The sequence below is a fragment of the Cervus elaphus genome, chromosome 20 (genome assembly GCF_910594005.1).
Source record: "Cervus elaphus chromosome 20, mCerEla1.1, whole genome shotgun sequence".
In the NCBI taxonomy this organism is placed as follows: Eukaryota; Metazoa; Chordata; class Mammalia; order Artiodactyla; family Cervidae; genus Cervus; species Cervus elaphus.
Window position 1 is genome coordinate 115,068,736 of NC_057834.1, and position 21,314 is coordinate 115,090,049.

At 40.7% G+C, this 21,314-nt stretch overlaps 2 protein-coding genes across 6 annotated transcripts in view; one reads left to right on the top strand and one right to left on the bottom strand.

Annotated features, from left to right (window-relative positions):
• OSBPL9 (oxysterol binding protein like 9) overlaps positions 1-9,633 on the bottom strand; it is a 161,441-nt gene extending 151,808 nt beyond the window's left edge. For all 5 annotated transcript variants that reach the window (XM_043877048.1, XM_043877047.1, XM_043877046.1 and 2 more), the window contains exon 1: positions 9,503-9,633. In XM_043877048.1, the coding sequence (XP_043732983.1) occupies positions 9,503-9,613 (111 nt within the window). In that variant the 5' untranslated portion in view covers positions 9,614-9,633. The remainder of the gene's footprint in view (positions 1-9,502) is intronic.
• A 9,805-nt stretch (positions 9,634-19,438) lies between these two features.
• LOC122676804 (calreticulin-like) overlaps positions 19,439-21,314 on the top strand; it is a 49,327-nt gene continuing 47,451 nt past the window's right edge. Inside the window, 1 exon segment of the mRNA XM_043876372.1 lies at positions 19,439-19,531. Coding sequence (XP_043732307.1) covers positions 19,439-19,531 — 93 coding nt within the window.

The following is a 21,314-nucleotide window of genomic DNA, read 5'->3' on the forward strand; positions in this document are numbered from 1 at the left end:
CTTCTAAAAATTTGCAAGCAGATGGAATCCAGAACACCCAAGAATTCGTGGTGTTGCTTAATTGCTAAGTTGTCTCCAACTCTTTTTGCAACCCATGGACTGTAGCTTGGCAGGCTCCTCTGTCCATGGGATTTCCCAGGCAAAAATACTACAGTGGGTTGTCATTTCCTTTTCCAGGGGATCTTCTCAACCCAGGGACTGAACCCACATGTCTTGCATTGGCAGGGGGATTTTTTACCACTGAGCCACCAGGAAAGCCCACCCAAGGATTACCTCTTCCATTAAGACAGGGAGGACGCAAGGAAGGATAGGCAGGAAAGTAGCTATACCAATAGGTGGCAGTACAAAGGAGTTGAGAGTGCTCCCACCGAATGACCTCTATTGTCTCTGGGAAGCATGGTATCATCTGTGAGAGATGGAGGAAAGAGGAAGATTGAGACTAGAGACAGCTGCCAGAATGACAAACCAAATATTCATCCAATATTTCATTTGACCACCTGTGCCATAAGAGTAATGCTAAAATAAAATAAATTCAATTAAATAAATAGACAATCTTAGCATGAAGGCTCAATGTGAAAAAACTCCAGGAATCAGAATATTAACATTCATAATAATCTTTGTCATGTGAAGGGGAAAAAATTAATTTTGAATACCTCAAAATACTTTCCCCAAATATGATTCCATTTATATCATTCCATGTATCATGTAAACTTAACTTTCACAAAAAAAAGTAATTTTTTTTTTTTAGTTTAAATTAGTCTAAGATGATTATCCTTTATAATACAGTAAATTAGAAGAAAAAGACTAAACTGGCCATTTGTTTTTCTCTATAAGCAGTAAAAGGAAATAGGTCCTTAATCTAAATCTCTTGAGCATTGTCCTAGCTAGCTTTGACTGGCATTATATAACTAGTTGAAAATCTAATCCTATGACAACTGCCACATGTAAGAGTGGCACATTTAAGAATAGCTCTACTGTCTATCCTTCTACAAATTACTATCATCAACAAAACTGCCTGCAATAAAGCAAGAACTGACTGCTTGTCTGATATAACACACTAACCAAAAGATCCCACACAGTTCTACAGGCTAAGGATGATTAAAACAAAAGCCACTGTTATTAATATAAGCTTAATCAGGTTTTACATAAGCCATAAACATATTTGCTATCAGTATATTCTGCAAAACTTACAAGGCTGTATAAGCAATGATTTCAAAACAACCTTCTATATCACATCTCTTAGTTCAAAGGGCCTTGGACATTCCATTCACTATGAGAATGATGTGCTATATTTATAGGGCTTGAAAATTATAATGCTAGTAGTACTATCAAGGAGTTTACAAGCGTGCTATACAGACAAAGGATGCAATAGAGGGACTTCCCTGGCGGTCCAGTGGTTAAAACTCCACACCTTACACTGCAGAGGGTACAGGTTCCATCCCTGGTTGGAGAACTAAGATCCCACATGCCATGCACAGCGCAGCCAAAAAAATAAAAATAAAACAAGAGAAAAACTCAGGCTGACTAGGGTATTCGAGGAAACCGCAAGACATAAAATTTCCACATACTTCTTTTCAGGGCATTTAGATTAGGTACGATTTTTCTTGTGTTCCTTTCGCAATTCTAAAGCTACTTTATTAATTTGGATTATTAATATGTACCATGTAAGCTTAATAAAAAACATAGTTGATATAACCAAGAAGTTTATTTACAAAAGTATAAATTCACTTTTAAATGTTTGATGGGTGTGGTGCTGATACATTTCTAGGAGAATCTGAGATTCCCTCTTTTACATCTTTGCAAGAAAAACACATATATTTAAGCTCTTCAAAAACCTAAAATCCAAGAATTAGATGAGAGATTTTATCTCCTTCCAGACATTGCTAAGGACTGTCAAGTAATATTTAAATGTGTTCAGATTACCAGTAGTTTTTTTTTTCTTCATTTATTTTTATCAGTTGGAGGCTAATTACTTTACAATATTGTAGTGGTTTTTGTCATACATTGACATGAATCAGCCATGGATCTACATGTGTTCCCCATCCCGATCCCCCCTCCCACCTCCCTCTCTACCGGATCCCTCTGGGTCTTCCCAGTGCACCAGTGGTTTTGAAATGCATAGTCTCATATGAGTCTCTTCCAGCTAGCAAGTTAACAGCAAAACACATCATTTCTCCAATGATTCCTTTTAAAGAAAACCTTGAGTGACCCTGACAACGTATTAACTCACTATTTCTCACTTTTCTCTCTGAAATGTCATAAAGACAATGCAAAACAAGAAAAAGTGTTAAATACTTACAGGTCATGACTAAACAAATCATATTTTATAATCTCAACTAACTCCTCTTACCACCTGGTTAATTTCAATGTGACCCTAGTTATTCCTTTTTCCAGTTCCCATGGCCACTAATCTAAATCTTACTACATTCCTTAAATCTTAACTCTACTCTCATCTTTAATAAGTATCCTGCTTCCCATCACTAAAACATTTAAGCATACTCCTACCTTAGAAGCTCTTTCCTCTCAGTTCCATATTCCTCTGTCCCTCTTTCATAATGAAACACCTTGAGCAATCTACACTCATCTTCTCTATTTCTTGCCTCCTATTTACTCTTCAAACCACTCTGACTGCCAAACTTCTGACTCCATGGAAACTTCTTTTTGATGTCCCAACTGATCAGTCCAATGAGTATGTTTAAGATTTCATCTATTCAATTCTCTCAGCAGTATTCAAGCCAGTTCCTGCCCTGACTGCCGCATTCTGGTTTTTCTTGGATATCTCTGGCTGCCCCTTTTCACTCTTCTGGGCAGGTTCTTTTCTCTACCCAATCCCTTAGAAACAACTGTGATGGCTTAAAATCCCTCCATAAACTGACACTCCTTTCAAAAGGTAGAGGTTAATTCTCTTTCCCATGCCTAAAATTCCCATCCCCTGTAGCATGAACTGAACTTAATGATTCATTTCTAATGAATGGAAGAAGGCAAAAGTGATGTTCTCAGACCAGGTCAAATAGGCACTTCAGCTTTCTCCTTGCTCTCACTTGGATTACTCCTTCTGGGTGAAGCCAGATAGACGCCCTGTCAGGATGACACTCATGTAGCCCAACAGAGAGGTTAGCTGGTGAGGAACTGAGGCTACCTTCCAGGAGCCAGTAAGGACTAAGGCTTTCTGCCAACAGACATGAGAGTGAGTCATCTTGGAAGCAAATCCTCCAGCTCCAGTCAAGTCTTTCAAATGACTGCAGACATAGCCAATGTCTTGACTGCAACTTCATGAGAGACCCTGAGCCCAAAGTTCTGAGCCACAGATAATAAATGTTTATTGTTTTAAGTGGATAAAATCATTATGGGCAAAATTTGTTATAAAGCAATAGATACCTAATCCAATGGTGTTTCTCAGTGTTCTATCTAAAGCTCTCTATTATTCCCACTCATTCACTTTCTCATCTCTCCGTATGTGTAAAGCTAATATTTATCTATAGCCCAGATTTTTTTAAGTTCTGACTATGCAATATCTTTACTTCAATTTCAACATGCCCCAAAGCAACCACTGTTCTCCACCCAACCTATACTTATCTTCCCTATCATCATTCATTCAACTAAATCTAAAAACCTGGATTCCATCAAACTCCTCTTCCCCTTCACTCACATCCAATCACTGAAATCCTGTCAATATGACTTCATTATTTCTCCATAACCAAAGTATTCTTTTAAAAAATACAAATTTTATCTGAACCTACTGTTTAATTTTAAAAACCACAGAGAGACAACCAGACATCATGGGCCACTTGATGTACAGGTTTCCCCTGTTCCTAAGAAACCTTCCCTAAGCCAAAATGACATAAAGCAATGATGCAATTGCCTTAGGACACACCTTGCTAACAGATGCACAAAATAAACTGAGATAAAGTAAAGATGCTCACAGACACAGTTCAAAACTATGGCAGCTTGCTATTATGTATTAATAGTTCCCAGCATGCATGCTAAGTCGCTTCAGTTGTGTCTGACTCTTTGTGACCCTACAGACCTCCAGGCTCCTCTGTCCATGGGATTCTCCAGGCAAGAATACTGGAGTGGGTTGCCATAACCTTCTCCTTGGGATCCTCCCAACCCAGGGATCGAACCTGCATCTCTATGTCTCCTGCATTGGCAGGTGGGTTCTTTACCACTAGTGCCACCTGGGAAGCCCATAGGTCCCAGGGGAGGAGCTTACTGGTGTCACTCTCGCTGCTTGGGGCGCTCACTGACTCTATAGCTGCTCGCTGCAAAAAAAAAAAAAACTCTGAATGCTATTTTCACGTTTCATGTATTTTCCGCAAAAGCAAATATCCTCTTTGGATTTCTTTTGGTTAGCAAAAACAGGTACTAAATAGGTCTTTTCTTAAAATGAAGTAGGGTAAAGCAAACTATCAGAAAGTGGAGATACTTGTAATATGTTCCACCTACAAAGTATTCCTGCCCAAAGTGGGGGTGGGGGGTGGGGAGCTGAATTTGATTAAGCTTCTAGCTGTAATTATAAGTTTATAGGAAACATGGAGGATAAAGGAACATATTTAAATACACCATAAGAATACTCTCAGCAAAATCCAGAATGTGGAAAATCTACAGAATAATTTGCTTTCTTCAACAAATGAGTGGCAAAGAAAAAGAGGGAGGGAAGACATACAGAGTAAAAGAGACTCAGTTTTACGAGTGGATCTTGTTTGGAATCCTGACTCAAATAAACCAACTGGTGAGGGACAGATGTTTGAGAAAAATCAAGGAAATTAAACACTGTAAAACATATTGAAATATTCACCAATGAAATAATAAGAGATTTGGGATCTGCTTTAAAGTAATCCAATGGGGTAGGAAGGAGCTTTGGGAGTATTAATAAGACAAGATTAGCCATATATCAATAGCTGCGCAAGCTGGGTGACAGGAATTCATTTTACTATCATCTTTCATATATGTTTCAAATGAATTTTGTACTATGAAAGTTTTTTCCACAACAAGCAGTGCTTACAACACTTAAGTGACTTTCCACTGCCCTGAGTGAAAAGTTCAAATTCCTTATCTCAGTTTACCAAGAAAGTCTTTCATTATCTGGCCCCTGCTTCTCTCTCCCTCTCATCGCACTATTGTCCACCTCACAGCCTAAATTCCAGGACTAACAAGCTCCTTACTCTTGTCTCTTTCTTTTTTTTTTTTTGTCTCTTTCAAAAACATCTATTCCATCTCAAGCAGTTTTCCCTCTCTGCTTACATGGCTATTCTCTACTCACCATTCAGGTCAGAGCAAACCTACTTCCTCAAGGAAAACTTATCTGATACTCCAAGACAGAGGCAAGCTGCCCACTTGTGTACCTCCCAACATCCTATTCTTCCCCATCACAGCTCTTACTTGATGTACACCCCGGCAGACTCTAGGCATCATGAGAACATGGACTATTCCCATCTTATTTACAGTTTTAACCCCTCTTCCCAGCACAGTGCCTAGCACATAGTACATACTTAATAAACATTTGATCATCAAAAGGTATGAACACCTGCTTTCTAGTCTTCCAACTCCTTGAATATCTGTATCTCCCTCAATTTTCTTTCCTTTCTCGTCTTTCTCTGTGATCATGATCCACATAAATGGTTAGCTGTTTACACAGTGTTCCCAAATTTATATCCTTATCCCTCCCTGGGTATCTCAATTAATAAAAATTCAACTAACAGGGGACTTCCCTAATGGTCCAATGGTTAAGAATCCACCTGCCAATGCAGGGGGCACTGGTTTGCTACCTGGTCCAGAAACTAAGATTCCACATGCCAGGGGGCAACTAAGTTCATGTGCCATAACCACTGAAGGCCTTGTGCCCTACAGCCTGTGTATGCAACAAGAGAAGTCAACACAATGAGAAGCTCACACACCACAATTAGAGAAAAGCCCGTGAGCAACAACAAAGAACCCATGTGCCACAAGGAAGACTCAGTACAGCTCACCCCCAAATTCAACTAACAAATTCTATGCTATAACTAACAGATCTTCATCTCCAGGCCTGACTTATGGCTCCAAATACCTTCTGGATTCAATCTCCTGTTATCTCCCTACATGCCTTTACATTAAAGAAGCTCAGAAATTCTCAATATCTTCTTAATGGACTTTATGTTCTCAAGTTTCCCAATTTGTGCATATTTCCCACTGCCTGAAATGCCCTTCTTCTCTTCTACCTTGAAGTCTCAGCTCAAATGTCTCTCTAGCCTTTTTTAGGCAATGTTCCCACAGCAGTCTATTCTTATTTCTATTGTAGAATTTATCATACTTTTTTGAAATTATGTTTAGGTGTCTACTCTGCAAGATTTTGAGTTCCTAGATGGAAGGGACTCTCTCCTTCATGTTTTTATCTCCAGCATATACAGTAAAGTGAAAATGAAAGTCACTCAGTTGTGTCCGACTATTTGCATCTCCATGGACTATACACTCCAAGGAATTCTCCAGGCCAGAATACTGGAGTGGGTAACCTTTCCCTTCTCCAGCAGATCTTCCTGACCCAGGAATCAAATGGGGGTCTCCTGTATTCCAGGCCGATTCTTTACCAACTGAGCTATGAGGGAAGTCCATATATAAAGTGCCTATTAAAAAGTCCCAAATAAATGCTTCCTGAATAAACCACTGTTTCTAATAATTAAAAGACAGGAGCATGACCTGAAAAGGTTGCCTAAATCTATTTTCTAAAGAAGGTAATCAATTTCTCTGTCCCTGTATTAGAAAGAATATCTACTAAACAGTTTTTCAAGAACTGAAAATTTACATAATATGAAAATAAAAGAAATGTAAAATAAAAAGACTATTCATTCCCAGAGGACAGGTTAGGGTATGGGCCCAGGACCAAAAGATCCAGGTGAAGGTGAGGTTTGGGTGAAACTATTTAGTTCACAGCAATTCCTGTGATCTTTTCCAAAACCTTGAGATTATCTCAATATCAATTCTTGGCATAGGCCAACTCTAAAGCAAGGTCAATATAGTTTAGGTCAGGGTTTTCATGGCCACCCTAGAATAGACAGACCTCAACTACAGAGCCAGACCAGAGCGCAAATGATTTTGGAAACAAGGAATGGAATGACTTGCCATTTACCGCTCTGCTTAAAATGCTGTGCAACTATTCAGATAATCTTCCTGGAAGATGCAGCTCCAAGTTATCAGCCGCATGCAGATCATTAAGATGTACCTTCATCCTTCCAAATCCTAATGTACTGAAACAACGTCCAAGTGTACAGAATTCACTGCCAATATTCAATGTGTCTCCTACTTTCTCTTTAAGTGAATACCTATCCTTTACTCATCTTTACTGGACCTCCTTTAATTTGGCATTGAGTATCACCTTATTTTCACAAGATCATTTTATTTTACAATATTTTTCTGTTGTTTCTCTGCAAACAAATACTTTAACACCAAAAAACAAGGGAAAAAAAGAAAAGAAAATTTCTAAGCATCCATTAGTGAGAAATATGATACCTCCTTCTACTGGCAAGCATGATGTTTTACAGTTTAATCTCAGAAGGGAGGATAAGTAATGGGAGGGAGAAGAAAGAAGCATAATGTAAAAAGCCATATTTAGCCAAAGACAAGGAGAAATTTGTCAAGATATTCAGAAACTAAAAGGGCAAGGAGGCAGAAAAAAGATAAGCCAAAGTGAGAAAAACAGGAAAAAAAGAAGATTCTGTCTGGGAGAGGAGTTCCCAAGAACCCCAACTTGGGGCCCCTCCAGTGTGGCCCTAAATTCAGACCCACACAAATTTGGGATTTGTAGAGTAACTTCATTCCACAGTGCCACTGAAATTACCATGAATGGGCTGGAAAGGGTCTGTGGGATTTTCTGATTATCACTTCTGAAACTTATTATCACTCTTCATCTATCTGAACTATGAGATTTCATAATTCCAGAGTTTTCAGGATATAATGTTCATTTGCCTCTCTTTCATAGCTAGCTAATCTTGAACAATGTATTTAAATTTCATTCAGGTTTGTTTAGTCTTTTCCGCCTTCAAAATCATGTAAAGAAAGGAAGTTGGTGTTGAAAGTTTTTACTTTTTACTCCTGTAGGTTTGTCTTTAGTAACTCAAAGATTGCATTTTTCTCATTCCTGTAGTGAAAGTGAAGTGTAAAGGAAAAGGAAAGCCAAGTTATTTAGACTCCTGATAACACTGCTTACTGCTAGCTCTGTGACCTTGAGCAAATCGCTGAAAAGCCTGGAGCCTCAGATTCCAAAACTGTAAAATGGGAATAATGAATACTTTATTCTGCAGTTACTGTGAGTAAAAAGAATCAAGGGAACCACCTGATTAGAATATAAGCTCCAGAGAAAAGGAATAGTGAATATCTTGAACTTCGTTGATTCTCGCTCACGTGCACACGCATAAGCACACACACCCACACACACCTAGCCTAAAGCAGTAATAATTAACACGTAGTGGGCGCTCAATAGATATTTAAATTAACGAAAAAATATCAATACTAGTGTCCCCATTCCTCTCGTTGACATTAATCCTTCTTCCATAATCATAATTTTTTTCCCTTCTGTCTTCTATTATTTTCTAAAGGTTTCAGGACATTCTATTTTGTCGTTTGAAGAGGTTTCCTCCCTCTCATTGGCTATTATTAACTAGACACCATTCAGAGACAGTACCTTGGGAAGTAATTTCTCTAATTCCACCCACTTTCCATTTCTAACGCGTCGGGGGTGGAGCGAGAGTCAGAACATAAGATTCTCAGCAATTCATGGACCTTTCCCACAGTCACTGATTTGTGTTTAACGACACTGAAGCCCTTAACTCAGCCCTTCCCAGAATACAACTTTCAGGAGACACCGCACTATCCAGTCTCTCCTCGCTAACAAGAGACTCCTGTGTAGGAAATCCTCCGCTCTCAAAAGTTAAGGCATCGGTGACGCTCGCCCCCAGCTGAATGGACAAGAGTCCTGTGAAAGAGACTCAACTTGGGCAGACTGGAGGAATTTCAGAACCTTTCATGTCGAGCAAGAGCCAGTCACTTCAGGACCTGGCCAAGCTCGTCAGACCACTGCTCTAAGAAAGCAGCGCTCCTCAATCCCTGGAGGGAAGCTAAGGGGCGCGGCCGTCTACAGGGCCTGGTGGGGGACATGTCAAGTCCATGACTAACATGTGGAAACGGCACAGACCCCGAGACCGAACCCTTCAAGCCACGACTACAACCATGCACCTACCTACAACCGCGCCCCGCTTTCCCCCCCCCAACAAACACCGGACCCTAAGAAAGGAACACGGCTCGCCCCCACCCCATAAATCATACAACCGGTGCCTACTTATTGGCTGCACGAGCATCTCCTTCACCCTCATTGGCTATCCGGGGCGCAAAACCCTCCCCTACGAGGGAACCCTCCCGTACGGCGGCACCCCCATCCTAGCAACCTCTGCCGGGCTACCAAAAGCCTGGCCCCCACCTCCACCCAGGAATCGCGACTCCCAGGGCAGCCGGGGCTTTGCCTCCAAGGACTTACTGTGTAGTAGGAGAGCAGCCCTGCATTGTAGTCCAGCACGAACCAACGGTACTGCCAGCCCTTCATTACGTTAGTCCATTTACTCAGCGGCCCTTCCATGATGGACGCCATCTTGGGAGCCGCCAATGACAACAAACGGCCTGACGTCACTCGCCTATAAGGCTTTCAACATTCGGTGGGCGTGGTCATCGCCGACAGGGGCGGGCCCAGGGCGGGGCCAGCAACTGCTTCCCGCCTTGGTGGATTCGCGGACCCACGCCTCCAGCTATAAAACTCCAAAAAACGATTTTCTTTCGGAGTCTGATGTGTGTAGGACTCCGTGCCCGAAATGTGAAGAATTCAGGCATGAATACTGAAGTTAAGGTCACTTATTAACATAGATAATTTGACTGCCCATAATGATACCTTACACATTCAAATAATTTCACATCTGATATTCATTTAAGCAATTATTTCACAAACCCATTCATTTAATAAATATTTTTTGTTTTGTGCTAGATAACTCTTAGGCTTGGGGGTTCAGCAGACTTCATGAGGCGAACAGGCAATTAAAAAAATAGTATATTATATAGTATATTACAATTTGGTAATTTGGAGAAAAATTAAGCAAGTAAAGAGGCAAAGGGTAAGGGGCTGCAATTTTAAGTTCCCAAAGGCCTGAGTGAGAAGGTAACTTTTGAGCAAAGACCTGAAGAAAGAGGAGGGAGGCTGGCAAAGGAACAGCAAGTTGTTCTGCAAGTTGTTCTGTAAGTGGAGTAGTGAGCAAGGAGAAGGTAGTTGGAGACAAGGTCAGAGAAGTAAGAGCAGATTTCTTAGAGCCTATAAAGACAATGGAAGTATTGTCCTAGTATATTGAGACAATCTTTGAGGTCCTGGCAATGCAACACTGAAGGAGACAAACAGATTCCTTGCTATGAGTTAAAGCACATAAATTCTGTGATGGAAAGCAAACCCAAAACAAGTAAACATGAAAAATATCTAATAGTGATGAATGCCTTGTGGAGAATTTAAGTAAGTGGATGTAATAGGAAGACAATGGGTAGCTACTTATAAAGTATATAATTGAATGGTTGTGTAAGTCATCCCAGGAAAGGGCATTGAGATGTGAAGGATAAGAAAAAGGGAACTAAGAAGCAGGGCATTGGCTAGAAGTGGCTGTGAAGTCAAGGGAGAGGTTTTCTTTGTCTTTAATTTTTAAATTTTTTATTTTAGGATTTTTTGTTTAAAGGTTTATTTTAGGTGTTTATTTTGTTTAGGGTTTATTTTAAAGGAGTTTTGTTTATTCAAGTATTATGCTGTGAATCCCTCCTATTTGCTGATAACAGAAGCTCTAGGAAAAAAAGAATATTACTGAAGGAGCTAGACAAGAGAACCTACTTACTAGCTAATCAAGTTGGGTGAAGATCTAAAGATCAAATTATTTATGCTTGATATCCTTTTTCTGTTTCATTGAGATATAATTGACATACAGCATTGTATGAATTTAAGATGTGCATGATTTGGGAATTTCCCTGGTGGAACAGTGGTTAATGCCACACTCCCAATGCAGCTGGCGTGAGTTCGAGGATCCCTGGAAGGGATGCTAAGATCCCATGTGCCGTGTAGTGTGGCCAAAAAAAAAAAACCCAAAGGTATGCATGTATATATTGTGAAATGATTACTACACTACATTTAGTTAACTCATCACCTCACCTCAAAATTTTTTTTTCTTGTGATAAGAATTTTTAAGATCTACTCTCTTAGCAACTCTCAAACATATAATACAGTATTATAACTATAGTAACCATGCTTCACACTACATTCCTAGAACTTATTTATCTCATAACTAGAACTTTTAGCCTTTCGACCAACTTTTAGTTTCATGTAGTCCCTCTTGCTTATTTTTGCTTTTGATGCTTTGTGCTTTAGGTGTCATATCCAAAAAAAAAAAAACCATTGCCCAGGCTGATTTCAAGAAGCTTTCCTATATGTTTTCTTCTAGGAGTTTTATGGTTTCAGGTCTTACAATTAAGTCTCTAACTGATCTTGAGTTAATTGTTGTGAATGGTTTAAAATAAGGGTCTAGTTTTATTCTTCTTCATATGAATTGGCACCATTTGTTGCAAAGACTACCTTTTCCTTAATGAATGAGCATTCTTGGCTCTCATGTCAAATATATATGTGATTGTATATACATGGGTTTACTTCTGTACATTTGATTCTGTTCCATTGGCCTATACATCTGTTTTTATGGCAGTGTCATACTCTTTTGATTACTATAGCTTTGTAATATAGTTTGAAACCAGGACGTGGGATGCCTCTAGCCATGTTATTCTTTCTCGGGATTGCTTTAGCTTTTCAGACTCTTTTGTGGTTCCAAATGAATTTTAGGATTTTTTTTTTCTATCTCTGCAAAAAAACACCACTGGAATCTTGAGAGGAATTTCACTGAATCAATAAGAGGCTTTGGGTATATGAACATTTTAACAGTATTAATTCTTATAATTCATGAACACAAAACATCTTCCTATTTATCCATTCCTTTTCCAGTTTCTTTCATTTATGTTTTATAATTTGTAGTAAACAGATCTTTTACCTCCTTGTTTAGATTTATTTTTAAGTATTTTATTGTTTTTGTTGCTACTGAAATGATGTCCCATAAGGTTAACAGATGGAGAAGGAAATGGCAACCCACTCCAGTACTCTTGCCTCGAAAATCCCATAGACGGAGGAGCCTGGTAGGCTGCAGTCCATGGGGTTGCTAGGAGTCAGACACGACTGAACGAGTTCACTTTGACTTTTCATTTTCATGCATTGGAGAAGGAAATGGCAACCCACTCCAGTGTTCTTGTCTGGAGAATCCCAGGGACGGGGGAGCCTGGTGGGCTGCCATCTACGGGGTCGCACAGAGTCGGACACGACTGACGTGACTTAGCAGCAGCAGCAGCAGGGTCAACAGAAGCTGGAGCCTAAATAGAAGACCTTGAGTGTGTCTTACAGAACAGCAGCTTATAACCTGCCTTCGCTGATCAGGTCTGCTTTCAGTTTGTTTGATTTATTTTTCCCTTTCTCTAATTGCATACCCTCCAAGCTTAACATAGCCTAGGTAATATATCACCACACTTCTTCTCTTTTTAAAACATTTTTGTTTATTTATGACTGTGCTGGGTCTTTGTTGCTGCCTACAGGCTTTCTCTGTTTGCCGTGTGTGGGCTTCTCATTGCGATGGCTTCTCTTGTTGCAGATCGTGGGCTCCAGAGTGTGCAGACCTCAGTGTGCAGACCAGCAGTTGCAGCTCATGAACTCAGTAGTTGTGGGACCCAAGCTTAGCTGCCCAGAGGCAGGTGGACTCTTCCCAGGTCAGGGATTGAACCATGTCTCCTGCATTGGCAGGTGGATTCTTTACCATTGGACCCCCAGGGAAATCCCACCACACACTTCTTAACACTCCTATAGATAACACTTCTGACATATGGATCACTATGGTAACAGGAGATTAAGTTGTTTTCCAGAAATCTGGAGTTGGTTCTTGCCCAGTTCCGACTGGCTAAGACTAGTGGGGACCACCGACCCTAAAACTGGGCCTGCTCAAAACACTGATTACCTCACCTTTTCCTTACCTCCAATCACATTTCCTCACACCTAAAATCACCCTGCCTCTTTATCCCATAAACGTCATAGACCTCTCCCCTTCGGGGAGACAGATCTGAAATTTGTTCTCCTGTCTCCTTGCGTGGCTGCCTTGTGAACAAACTCTTTCTTTACTGCAAAGCTTTGTGTTTTACTTTAGTTTCAGTCAGGCAAACAAACCTCATTTGGTAACACTATTGTAAATGGGATTGTCTTTTTTGCATATAATTTATTGTTAGTGTAGAGAAACATTGGGGCTTCCCCAGTGGCTCAGAAGTAAAGAATATGCTTACGTGCAGGAGACGTAGGTACTATCCCTGGGTCGGGAAGATCCCCTGGAGAAGGAAATAGCAACCCATTCCAGTTTTCTTGCCTAGAAAATCCCATGGACAGAGGTGCCTGGAGGGCTACAGTCCATGGGGTTGCAAAGAGTCAGACATAACTTAGCGCCTAAAAGCAACAACAAATAGAAACATTACTGATTTTTGTATATTTATTTGTATCCTGTAACTTTACTGAATTTGGTGATAGTATGTAACTTTTTTTGTGCAGTCTTTAGGATTTTCTGTATATAAAATCGTGTCATCTACAAACAGAAATTTTTACTTCTTCCCCTCTGATTTGGGTGCCTTTTACTTGCCTGATTTCTCTGGCTAAGACTTCCAGTACTATGTTGCATAGGAGTGATAAGATTGGGTGCCCTTGTCTTATTCCTAACCCCTGAGTAAAACCTTTCAAGTTTTCACCATGTGGGATGATGTTAGCTGTGGGTTTGTCATACATGGCCTCTACTATGTTGCAGTCTATTCCTTCTATACTGAATTTGTTGAGAGTTCTTATCATGAATGGATATTGAACCTTGTCAAATGCTTTAGGAAAAAATCATTTATTGTGATGATCTTATAATTTTTATTTTTCATTGTATTAATGTAATATGTCATGCTTATTAATTTACATGTTGAACCATCCTTGCTTCCCAGAGATGAATCTCACCAGATTACTGTGTATGATTGTTTGAATCATACAGTTGAATTTGATCTGCTAGTATTTTGTTGAGAATTTTTGCATCTATATTCAGGGGGATCTTGGCCTGTAGTTTTTTTTGTTTTCTTGTTGTGGTTCTGGCTTTGGTTTTAGTAATATAATGCTGGCCTTGTAAAATGAGTCTTGGAGTATTCCCTTCTGTTTAGTTCTTTTTGAAGAGTTGAGAAAGATTGGCATTAATTTTTCTTTGAATGTTTGGTGAAATTCACCTGTAAAATCAGGAACAGGGATACTTCATCCATAGCAATAAGAGGGAGAACAGAGAGTATGGATTCAAATGCCATGGATTTGTAGTTTGGTGGTAGAGAGATGAATAAGCATCTATCTGCTTTTAGTTGAGCTCAAAGTTTAGTGGTTAAGAATATGGACTCTGATGCCACACAACCTAGGTTTGAATCCTCAGACCCATCAGTTAATAGCTACATGACATTAGGTAAGTTTTCTCACTTCTCTGTGCCTCTGTTTCTCCATCTTTAAAATGTGGATAATAAAAGGTTGCCTTCGGGATTAAATGAGCTCTTACATGTGAAGACCTTAGAACAATAATACTAAGCACTCAATATATATATTCTAGTTCTTAAATTTTTCTGAAAGAAATGTGGCATGAAATAAAAGAGGGTAAGGTTTGAAAGACAACCCTCAGAATGGGAGAAAATAATAGCAAATGGAACAACTGACAAAGGATTAATTTCCAAAATATACAAGCAGCTCATACAACTCAATGCCAGAAAAACAAACAACCCAATCAAAAAGTGGGAAAAAAACCTAAACAGACATTTCTCCAAAGAAGACATACAGATGGCTAACAAACATGTGAAAAGATGCTCAACATCACTCATTATTAGAGAAATGCAAATTAAAACTACAATGAGCTATCACCTCACACCAGTCAGAATGGCCATCATCAAAAAGTCTACAAATAATAAATGCTGGAGAGGGTGTGGAGAAAAGGGGAACACTCTTGCATTGTCGGTGGGAATGTAAATTGATACAGCCACTATGGAAGATTGTATGGAGATTCCTTAAAAAACTAGAAATAAAACCACCATATGACCCAGCAATCCCACTCCTAGGCATATACCCCGAGGAAACCAAAATTGAAAAAGACACATATATCCCACTGTTCATTGTAGCACTATTTACAATAGCTAGAATATGGAAGCAACCTAGATGTCCATCAACAGATGAATGGATAAAGAAGTTGTGGCACATAAACACAATGGAATATTACTCAGCCATAAAAAGGAATGCATTTGAGTCAGTTCTGATAAGGTGGATAAATGAACCTAGAACCTATTATACCGAGTAAAGTGAGTCAGAAAGAGAAAGATAAATAGGGCAAGGAGAACGTTGAGGGTGAGAGACTCTCTGTGTCCCTGGAAGCCTAGCTTGCTATTGAATATGAGGCCCTTGCAGAGGAAGCTGGTTGCCCTCTGACTAGAGAGTGGAGAGACTGTGTTGACAGTGGAAGGGCCAAGCACTGTCTGTTAGCAGGAAGTGCCAGGGGGTCCTGGGTGGGTGGGTGCCGGGGTGCATCTCCATCAGAGCACGTGCCACGGAGGAGTCTGCACTCCCCACTCCCAGGTGTAGGACCCAGTCCAGCTGCTGGCCACCCTGCTGGAGGGACGGTGCATGCTCACACCTTGGGGGGCAGAGTGGGGGGTGAGGCAGATGTCACTGTTGGAAAATTCCTCTCTAAAGAACCTGCTCAATCAGAGAAGAAAACATTTTCATTATCAAGATGGGCTATTCAGGAAGGAAGTCCGTTATCTTCCCATATTTATTCAATAATAGAGTCAAGTTTTTAAACCTTGACAATGCGCCATGCCTGTGGGTACAAAGCACTTCCCAGAAGACTGTGATTTACATCCATGCTTTTGCCGTTTGGTAGGAGCAGATGCTCTGTGATCTGTCATTGAAACAAGGTTGCAAACACATCCACAGAGAGCATTTGAGTCTGTGTCACTTGTATTATGACTTCCCAGGTGCCTGAACGGCCACCCCTGGGGGTACATCACGTAGGACAGCCTGGGAGGAGATGTGGTCTGTCTCACGTGTGCCTCTAGGAAGTGACAGCAGAGCCAACTCGGTTTAAAAAAAGTAAACTGGAACCCTGGTGGTTCAGTGGTTAAGACTTCCCCTTCCAATGTAGGAAGTGTGGGTTCCATCCCTGGTGGGGGAAGCAAGACTCCACATGCTTCGAGGCCAAAAAACTGAAATATGAACCAGAAACAATACTGTAATAGATTCAATAAAGACTTTAAAAATGGCCCACATCAAAAACAAAATGAAAACTAACATGCTTCATGTTTTACTGTAGATACATATATACAAGGACTTCCCTGGTGGCTTAGTGGTAAAAAATATGCCTGCAATGCAGAAGACTCGGGCTCAATCCCTGGGTCAGGAAGATCTCTTGGAAAAGGGCATGGCAGCCCACTGTAGTACTCTTGGCTAGAGAATCCCATGAACAGAGAAGCCTGGCAGGCTGCAGTCCATAGGGTTGCACAGAGTCGGACACAACTGAAGCGACTAAGCAGCAGCATCAATGCATATATATGGAATCTAGAAAAATGGTATTGAAGAATTTATTTACAGGGCAGCAGTGGAGAAACAGAAATAGAGAATAGACTTATGGACATGGGGAGAGGGCAGAAGGGGTGAGATGTATGAAGAGAGTAACATGGAAACTTACATTACCATATGTAAAATAGATATCCAACAGGAATTTGCTATAAGGCTCAGGAAACTCAAACAGGGGCTCTGTATCAATCTAGAGGGGTGGGATGGGGCAGGAGATGGGAGGGAGTTTCAAGTGGGAGGGAATATATGTATACCTATGGCTGATTCATGTTGAGGTTTGACAGAAAACAACAAAATTCTGTAAAGCAATTATCCTTCAATAAAAAAATAAAGAAAAGAGGGGAAGGTTTGAAAAAGTCATTTCAGAGAATGAGAAAGCAATAGAAGTAGAGTAGGATTGCTGGGCAGTGTTGCATGCCCATTTAAGATTTATGGTCATGAATTTAAAGTGAGACCAGTCAACAGGGATATCAGCTTTTCTTCAGCAATGTCATGTTGAAGAATAAAGAGCAACAGGGTAAGCTCAGAGTGTGTAGAGAGATGAATTTATCCAAGTGAGCCAAGTGACAGGAGAGGACAATTGAGTTTATAGTGGTATCCAGGGCTGTGATTATGATTATGAAACCTAGTTTAAGTAAGGAGGGAAGTGAGAACAGGAGATGAAAGAAGGATAAAACTACAAATCTTACTAAGGTCGAGGAAGCCCTGGAGTGGGAATAGGTGACCTGGAAGGGTAAGAAGTGGTGATTGAAAGATGATGGGACACCTGAAGTCAAGATTTTGGAAGTGAAACAGTTACTGATGAGGGCAAAGACCACGTCATGATGAGATACGACCACAGCCATGGATGATCGAGGTCAGGTGGAAGAACGGATTTGAGGATGAGGAGGTCCAGGAGCTAGAAGTGAAAGCGTTTAAAGCATGGTCTTAGAACATGTTGAGAGTAGTGACAAGAACAGTAGTGTAAAAGAAGTGAGAGCTCGGCTAAAATCACCACTGAATGAGGACTAATGCCCAGAGGATGGGTCGAGGACAGCAACAAAGCAGAATAGCAGGGGGTGAAGTACAACGGCAAGGTCTTAAAGGAGCTAAGGTGTATGAGGGAGGGGAAATGGTTTAGAGGCAACAAAGGGAACATGTAGTCCTAACCACCCTGTGGGATAGACAGTAACACCCCTTTTAGTTGATAAAAAACGAACCCAAGAGACTACAAGTTCACAGAGTTACTACTATTAAACAGCAATGCTGTAGTTCACCACAGAATTATTGAGTGTTTCCTATGTATCAGGCACTAGGCTAGACATTGCTATTACTAAAAAGAGTAAGATCCTTCCCCTAAACATGAGGGGTCTGAAACAGAAAAACAATATGTAAACAGACAATGACAAGACAGAGTGATGAGTACTTTACACTTCTTCCTTCAACCCAACACTTCTCCACTGAATTCACTTTCAGGATTCCTAGATACATAAACATTTAGTTTAGCAGCGCCCCCGCCCCGTACATACCAAATAAAAGATACTATGGAAGCAGCTAGAAGGTATATAACTATGTATTGTTTCTCTTCCATTTTAAATGTAGCCTCAGTGAGAGTAGAGATTTTGTCTCACTTGCTTACAACTTTATCTGCAGCAACCAAAGCAGAACCTGAAACATGGTTGGGGTTCTCCCTCTTCCTTCTCTTGCAAAGAGCTTCTGATCTAGTTTGATTCAGCAGTTCAATGTATTAAAATCGTATGGCATGAAAGACATTGTTTCAATGATATGTGGATATAGTCCCTGCCCTCAGGGAACTTCTAAGCTAGTGAGAAGGATGGGCCACACACATGAAAGTCGGAGGAAAATGAAAGAGGTGCAAAGAGAATGCAACTAGAAATCGTAGAAAAAAGAAACCTGGTCAGGGAATAGAAATTGATGTTCAAGCAGCAGAAGTGCTCTTTGGAAAAGCCATTCTCATAATTATTGAAACCATATTACATAAGATGTTTCCTACACACAAGTCACTTTGTTCTATTGCAATTTGAGTTCTTCATACTATTCCTTACAAACTATAATTTGTCTTCTTTAAGGAATGACAGAGATAGCAATATACACAAGGAACATTTTCTATATCCCTATTTACTGACTTTTCTATACTTTTCTGTAAATAGCAGCAAAATGGAATAAAAAGAACTTGACCCTAGAATTAAAGAGATGAGCATGAGGTATCCTGGATCTGCTACTTTGGCTGTGGGACATTGGGTAAGCCTTTGTAGGACTGAAATTCCTCTTTTGTAAACATGAAGGTAAATCTCTATCTAATTTAAGTAGTAAGAAAGAACATATCTAAAAGAGATAGCAGCCAATAAAATCACTTTCCCGTTTCCCCTTCCTTCCTTTCTTTGGGATATCCTCTTTCTTAAATGCAACTCAGCAGTTTGTTAAGAACAAGACACATGTTTAGCACCTTCAACAAAGATAAAGATGAAGAGCCAGTTCCTATCCAGTAGCTAATCAGGGGCATGAAACATCCGTGCAACCAAGTGTAATACAAAGCTACTCTGGATATACATATGTTTTTCTCACTAATTCCACCATTTATTTTCTACTCTGTGCCAGACTGTGCCATGAACTGTACCAGAAGTATGTACCTTATCACATTTAACCCTATCACAATAACCCTATGAATATGTTCATCTCCATATTTTACAAATAAGGAAAATGAGGTTCAAAGAAATTAACCAACTTACCCAGGTACCTATAAGTATTAATTGGCGAGTATTTAAGTCCAGGGGTTCCCACGTGGCACGAGAGGTAAAGAACCTGCCTGTCAATGTAGGAGACATAAGAGATGTGGGTTTGATCCCTGGGTCAGGAAGATCCCCTGGAGGAGGGCATGGCAACCCACTCCAATGTTGTTGCCTGGAGAACCCCATGGACAGAGGAGCCTGGTGGGCTACAGTCCGTTGTTGGTTCTCAGAATCGGACATGACTGAAGCAACTTAGCACACACGCCTCTGAGTCCAATGTAAACACGTCTCTCTTTTCATTATGCTACATAGCCTCACCAAAAGACACTACACACTTCATATAGAAAACTTAAAATTCTAAGAACATTATTCAGCAGCAAACCTCATGTTGCTGATGTCTTTTGACATAAAGTGTTGGGATCTTGAAACATGTTTCAGACTGAGTTAAAAACTTTACAATGTGTCAATTACTATTCTTCCCTTGGCTTCTTAAGAGCACCAATCAGATCATATTTATCTCTGTGGCTCAACTAGCCCAACTCCTGGCACACAGAGATACTTAAAAATTGTTATTTGACCTCAATTATGTGCTCTATGAAAACTGACTTACTGGGACTTCCCTGGGGGTCCAGTGGTTAGTGAAGGAAGGTTACACTCAAAATAGCCTGGAGTTAAAACCCCTTTCCGGGTCCTCCCCACCAATCTATGCAAAACAAAGAACTCTCTCACCCGGGGTCGGGGGGGGGGGGGGGGGGGGGGGTGGGGGGGGGGGGTGGTGGCAGGGAATGGACATTAAGGTTGATTACGCCCAGCTCCCAGCGGATCCCAGCCTCTGGCCAATGTCCAGAATTCCTTGCCCCAGCAGTTTAAGAGATAACTACTCCGAACAACCTTGGAGAAGAACAGGCCCCCTTAAGACACTAGATTTCCACATATATGCCTATATATACTTACTCTTTTCTTGGGTTAGTGCAGCAGCTCACTAATCTGACTGCTGCCCCTTCTCGCCTCATTAAAGGTGATCTGTTCCTGTAAAATGCTGCTCTCATTCTTTTTCTGAACCTCGCCTTCTCTAACTCCCTTATACTACAGTTAGGATTCCATGCTTCCAATGCTGCACTGGCCCAATGGCCAAACAAACAACAACAACAAAAGCAAACACCAAAAACTAAGTTCCAAGTTCTGTGCTAAGAAACATCACCTACATTTTCTCCTTTCATTCCTACATCAATCCTTTAAGATTCGTATTATTACACCCATTTTACAGATGAGGACATTGGGACATGTAGTTATTGAATGGCTTGCCCAAGGTTATACAGCTAGCAAACAGCAGAACCAGAATTAGAATCTAGATTTTTGTCACCCCACAGTCATTTCACCCCAGATGCAAGCTATGTTTGCATTGTCCATGTGTAAATAAAGGTCTTGGACCTGACACGGGCAGCATCATCAACGTCTAAGTCAGTTTTAACTTTTCTCAGGCTCACCGAGGTATCAGCATAATCTGTGCATTGCACGCTCAGTCGCTTCATCCGTGTCTTCGTGACCTGTGGACTGTAGCCCACCGGGCTCCTCTGTCCATGGGATTCTCCAGGCAAGAATACTGGAGTGGGTTGTCCTGCCCTCCTCCAGGGGATCTTCCCAACCCAGGAATCGAACCCATATCTCCTGGGTCTCCTGCATTGCAGGAAGTTTCTTTACCCACTGAACCACCTGGGAAGCCCTCAGCAGGCTCTACTTAATTTCAAATGTCAAAACATAGGTCATCAGAGTGAGCCAGGAGCTAGGAGAGTTCTTGACTCCTAAGACCATGTCCAATTGCACAGCACTTTTTCTACATTCTGCAC